This window comes from Oncorhynchus mykiss, chromosome 7 (genome assembly GCF_013265735.2).
Source record: "Oncorhynchus mykiss isolate Arlee chromosome 7, USDA_OmykA_1.1, whole genome shotgun sequence".
NCBI classification, from domain to species: domain Eukaryota; kingdom Metazoa; phylum Chordata; class Actinopteri; order Salmoniformes; family Salmonidae; genus Oncorhynchus; species Oncorhynchus mykiss.
In genome coordinates, this window is record NC_048571.1 from 71,606,743 (window position 1) to 71,612,742 (window position 6,000).

General features: G+C 43.3%; 1 protein-coding gene across 2 annotated transcripts in view; it reads right to left on the reverse strand.

Moving 5' to 3' along the window:
• Positions 1-5,646, reverse strand: part of LOC110529018 (voltage-dependent calcium channel subunit alpha-2/delta-3-like) — a 76,044-nt gene extending 70,398 nt beyond the window's left edge. For both annotated transcript variants that reach the window (XM_036983998.1, XM_036983997.1), the window contains exons 1-2: positions 5,341-5,646; positions 4,320-4,401 (exon numbers count right to left, since the gene is read on the reverse strand). In XM_036983998.1, the coding sequence (XP_036839893.1) occupies positions 4,320-4,401; positions 5,341-5,477 (219 nt within the window). In that variant the 5' untranslated portion in view covers positions 5,478-5,646. The remainder of the gene's footprint in view (positions 1-4,319; positions 4,402-5,340) is intronic.
• Between the last annotated feature and the right edge of the window lie 354 nt (positions 5,647-6,000).

Consider the following 6,000-nt stretch of genomic DNA (forward strand, 5'->3'; position numbering starts at 1 on the left):
CCACTAGGAGCGCCGCCTCTGGGTGAGTGGTTTCCTGTTTGCTTATTTCCTTATACAGCTGACTGAGTGCGGTCTTAGTGCCAGCATCTGTCTGTGGTGGTAAATAAACAGCCACGAAAAGTATAGCTGAGAACTCTCTAGGCAAGTAGTGTAGCCTGCAGTTTATCACAATATACGCAACTTCAGGCGAGCAAAATCTAGAGACTTCCTTAGATTTCGTGCACCAGCTGTTGTTTACAAAAATGCACAGCCCCCCCCCCCCCCCCCCCCCCCCCCCCCCCCCCTCGTCTTACCGGAGTGTGCTGTTCTATCCTGCCGGTGCAGCGTGTATCCCGCTAGCTGAATATCCATGTCGTCATTCAGCCATGATTCCATGAAGCATAGGACATTACAGTTTTTTATGTCCCGTTGGTAGGATATTCGTGATCTTACCTCGTCTAGTTTATTGTCCAATGATTGCACGTTGGCGAGTAATATTGACATTAACGGCAGCTTTCCTAGTTGTCTTCTGCGGGTCCGGATGAGGCATCCAGCTCTACTTCCTCTGCTCCCTCTCTCGGATAATTGGGATGTCTGCCCTGTGGGTTGTTTGGAGAATATCATGTGAGTCCTGCTTGCTGCTGTTGTTGTTGTTGTTGTTGAAGAAATCTTTGTCTAATCCGAGGTGAGTGATCGCTGTCCTGATATCCAGAAGCTCTTTTTTGACGTAAGATACGGTTGCAGAAACATTATGAACAAAATAATTTATAAATATCGCAGAAAAAAACACATAATAGCACAATTGGTTAGGAGACCTTAAAACGGCGCCCATCTTCTCCGGCGCCATCTTCCATCTTAGGTCTGGATCCAGAAATAATTGCTTCAGTTTTCCCTAAGTGCAGAGATAGCTTATTATCTCCAAACCATTTGCTAATGTTAGTAAGCTCTGTGCTAAGTATGCTCTCCAACATAGTTTTACTTTGTGAGACACCAGAAGTGTAGAGTCATCCGCATAAAGAAAAAGACGGCAAGAACAAGCATCTTTCATAACGTTAATATACAATAAAAACAGCAGAGGCCCAAGCACGCTCCCCTGCGGAACGCCACAATGCATTGGTTTTGCCTGAGACAGTGAACCATTAACCTCTAATACTTGCTCCCTTCGGCTGTGTTCGTGCCTGGGGAAGCTGTTAAACCGAGCCATAGAAAATATAATTCTGCTCTATTATTCAAGCAGCGCTGTAGTTGTTGACCAATCACAGTTGAAAATGTGGCCTGCGTGGTGGTACTTCAGCAAGAATGTCCAATTTGCTCACTCCAGCTAGCTAGCTGGCAGTTTACAGAGTCATGTCTAACGATTAAAAATACATGTTTTCTAATAATTTTTTGATGAATAATTTCTGTTGCATGTAAATAAATTTGTATGCATGCATATGGTGTGAAAGTGATAATTTTTTTGCATGTCAATAATGTTTGTTTGTTTTGTTGCTATGGTCACTGGCAGTTGGCACCCTTCTGTGTGAGAGAATGGGGCTGGAGGGATGGTGCTATTTTGTGTATTTATTTGTGCTGATCTTAACTTGTTTCGTACATCATTTTTCCGCCATCGTTTCCTATGACAAAAAGAGCTTCTGGAAATCAGAACAGCTATCACTAACCTTGATTTGCACGGGGACTTCTACTTCAATAAGTCAGAGGCGAAAGACATATTGATTATCCTGGACCAGGCCCAAATCTCTGAAGGAGGAGGAGACGGCGCTATAGAAGCCGACGTGTGGGATACCTGACGAGACTACTCAAAGAGTTGTTTTGTGGATTTTGATGTATACTTGGGGTTATTGTCTTTGTGGAAGATCCATTTGCAGCCAAGTTTCAACTTCCTGACAGAGGCAACCAGGGTTTTGGCCATTGGGTAAAGTTCATGATGCTGTTGACCTTAACAAGGTCCCCAGGACCAGTGGAAGCAAAATAGCCCCATAACATCAAAGATCCACAACCATATTTTACAGTAGGTTTGGGGTTCTTTTCTGCTCATTCATTCTCATTTCGACACCAAACCCACCCCTGGTGTGCGTGTCTTTGCTAAATGGCATTTGCACTTGGATTGGAACCGGTGCCTTGGTCAGTTTACATGAAAATAGAGCTCTTTGGCCATGCACACCATTGGTGGGTTTAGCGTCGAAATGAGAATGTATGAGCAGAACACACACATACATACACAAATCCCAGTACATGGGGTGAAATTGACCCAGGGAAAGGAAGAGTGTGGGCCGGCAGTGGCTCGGAACAGTTCATTTCACGCCTGTCCTCCCTTCCTCCCCCTGCCCCCCACCCCTCCCCAGTCATCAGAGAGAGGTTAAACCCCATCCATCAACAGAACTGATTATGTTTATTGATTAAGGTAATGACTGATGTGTAGATGAGGCCTGACCGAACCCAAGCCTGAGGAGGAGTCACACAGACACACACGCACAGCCTCCTGTCTGTATCCGTATTCCTGTTCTGTTGTCCATACAGCAGCTCAGCTCTGTGTGGAAATCTACTAATTCCCCATAATAAAGCACCTAATGATCATCCTTAATGATCAGCCCTAAAACCATCCAGCCGTGCCTCTCTCTCTCCACCTCGCCTCACTGGCCCCTGTAGGTCTAGAGGCCTGCTGATTGGATGAAAGGTGTCCTACACCAGTCATGCATCTGTGAACGGGAACACGAGGAAAGTGCTCACATACACAGAAAGAAAAACAACTGCTGGGGACATTTTACCTCTGAGTGTTCTGTTCTCACACAAGATCAGCTGAGGACGTTAGACAGTCAAAAGGTAGGCAGACACTCCCATCCAACACATAAACACAAGCACACACACTACCCGTATACTGCTACAGTGTTGGATGTTAGAGTATTGCAGCAGCAGCCTGGTGCTGAGCTAAGCTCCACATTATCACAAAATGAGAGACTGATGAACAGAGCTAAATGGGGATATGTATCTCCTCATCACCACTGACTTCACACTCAATCACATTACACAACCGACCACTTACCTACAGTACAATATGTACTGTGTGAATGTAACATATCCGGGTCGTATTCACTAGGAACCAAACGGACTGAAACAGGAAGGGACTACCTGAACTTGTCCAAATAAGAAACTCTATTTTCATAGCAAAATGTTTTTTGTTGCAAAATGTTTTGCTACAGTTTATTATGGTGTGCACTAATGATTATGACCCATGTTTTCCTCTCTCTGTGGTCATCGACAATCTCTGGTTTTCAATCAAACTTATTTCAAAATGCTGCAAGTCTGCAATAATGTTTTATTTAAATGCAGCGTTTAATTAAAGCTCAATTGAAGGAAAAGGAGCATAAAATCTGTTGGAATAAAATGACTGTCAACATTCAGGTGTAAGCACATAGGGCCATATGGCCAAGTTTTAAATCAATCCATCTGCTTAACTCAGACTTTCCCAATACGTATGCACATTAGTGCTCAGTTCTGATGCTGTGAGTTCACTACAGTACAAATAGTGCTTAAACTTCAAAATGCCCATTGGCCAAGATAACACAAACTCTGTACTTTTACAGTACTGCAGCCAGTGCTCTGGGTCCAGCATTAGGTTTGCAAGATTCCAGAAATCCTGGTTGGAGGATTCACAATTTTCTGCTTATTCCCTTCTGATTCTGCGAATCTTCCAACCAGGATTTCTGGAAAACCTGGTAATTTTTGGAAAGATTACACATTTTTGCAACCCTATCCAACATACAGTATAGTACATTGTCTCCACTTGGATGACAGGTGCTGTAGTGTTCAAACCATAACCTCTGTACACACTGGGGAGCACATGGCTGCTGCCAAGTGGTCATTTACTTTCACTTAGGGGCTTTTTTCTGCAAACCCATCTCTCTTTCTCTCTCTCTTCTCCCCACTCTCTCTCTACCCCACCCATTGCCTCCAGCCCATCCCACCCCATCCCAACCCATCACAGCCCATCACACTCAACACACTCTTATTCAATTTGTCTCCTTGTCACATTTATATCCTGGGGTTGAAACTCTTTACTCCAGAGAGTGAACTGGAGATGAGATGAGAGAAGAAACCGTGCTGTGGTTAATGGGCTGTGTCCAGTACCCCCCCCCCCCCCCCCCACACACACACACATGGAGAGATGGGCCTCTGATCCACACACCTGAGTCCTTTCATACACAACACATCAGTATTCAGCTGGGACACAGAACTGTGTCAGCTGCCATTAGATGAAAATGCAGCATTTCACCATACACTGTGTGTGTGTGTCTGTGTGTGTGTATAGGAATGAGATTAAGATTGAGGAAATAAAGAGATACCTTCTGCAGCAGCTGGGATCCAGAGTATTTTGCAGAAATTGATTTCATTTCTCCACCAAACGCTGAGGCCCATAACTTCACCCTGGAAACCAACAAAACATTTCTATATTGTTATTATACCAGTTCAGGTGAACACCGGACATTCTGTGTACACACACATTTTAATAACGTACAGCTGAGATAATAAGAAAACACAAACTGCACCAGAAATTTCTAAACAAATTTCAAAAAATGAAATCATAGATCCATGGATATCTAGAAGTTGTTTGTGTGTTATATGGCTGGTGTGAGTATAAACTATTTTCTTGAAGATACTCATATAAGAAATACAGTGTTTTGATGTGTGTTGAATTTGCCTCCATCAACAAATTATCAAATACACTAGACCTACATTGTAGATAAGTGATATCATTCAATGTAGCGGTTTATTCATGTTTGTTTGGTGTTTATGATGTGTTATAAATTGATAGTTTATGAAGCTAAAGTTGATGCAAACTTTTGCCTAAAGTCTTCCTTAAACTGTACATTGTAGACGGTGGTGTCTCTATGCAGACCAAAGTACAGCACTCTGGGTTAACATCGACAAATGAACAAGGTCTTGTATAGTAGTTATTTAGGACATATCTGTATTTTGATTAAAAGAAGGACAACAATCAGTTTAAAATAAAGACATCTGTACATTTAAATAGTGTGTACATGTCATATATGAGGTGCTGTTCTTATGCCAGATATGATCTATCTATAGCAGCAATAGACTTGGGGTTAGGGTAGAGAAGTCTATTTTTTGTCATTATTTATTAGACACCAACACTAATAAATAAATAACAAAAACGATGTATTATTCGTATTATGCAGTTGTTGTTACATTGTTATTACATGCTGATGTTTTCGGCTTGTTTATCATTTTTACTATAACAAATCTACCGCTTACACACTTCAGGAAATATAACTGAAAAACTCAACAACATGTGGTGTAACTATTGCGGAACTAAAATGTTAAGATATGACATCCTCCACTCACACTGAGAGAGGAATCCCTTGCTGGGACCCTATCACTTCCACCACTGCCGTGCCCAGTATAATCCAGAAGAGAAGGAAGCTGGCGCAGTACACGTGCGAAACGAGGATCTTCCAATTCCACAGCATCTTCACGAGCATTCCCGACCACGGATCCTGGTACAATGGCTAGTACCTCTCTAGTCCCGAAAACGCACTCAGCGCGAAAAGCGGCAGCCCCTGTTACCGGCACATATTTATCAGTTTCCCCCCTGCGCCAGTCCCGCATCCAGTTGTCACTCCTAAAGGGACCCGCGTGCTGAAAGAGAGCGTTGACCTATGAACATAGGCACAAACCGCTCACCACCAGAGGGCAGAGAGAGAGAGAAAGAGAGAGAGAGAGAGAGAGAGAGAGTGAGAGAGAGAGAGAGAGAGAGAGAGAGAGAGAGAGAGAGAGAGAGAGAGAGAGAGAGAGAGAGAGAGAGAGAGAGGGAGATAATGCACGCAGAGCAGAATTAGGCCGATACCCGCGAATTATCTAAATCCAAAAAAGAGCCGTTAAATTCTACAACCATGTAAAAGGAAGCGATTCCCAAACCTTCCATTACAAAGCCATCACCTACAGAGAAATTAACCTGGAGAAGAGCCCCTAAGCAAGCTGGTCCTGGGGCTCTGTTCACAAACA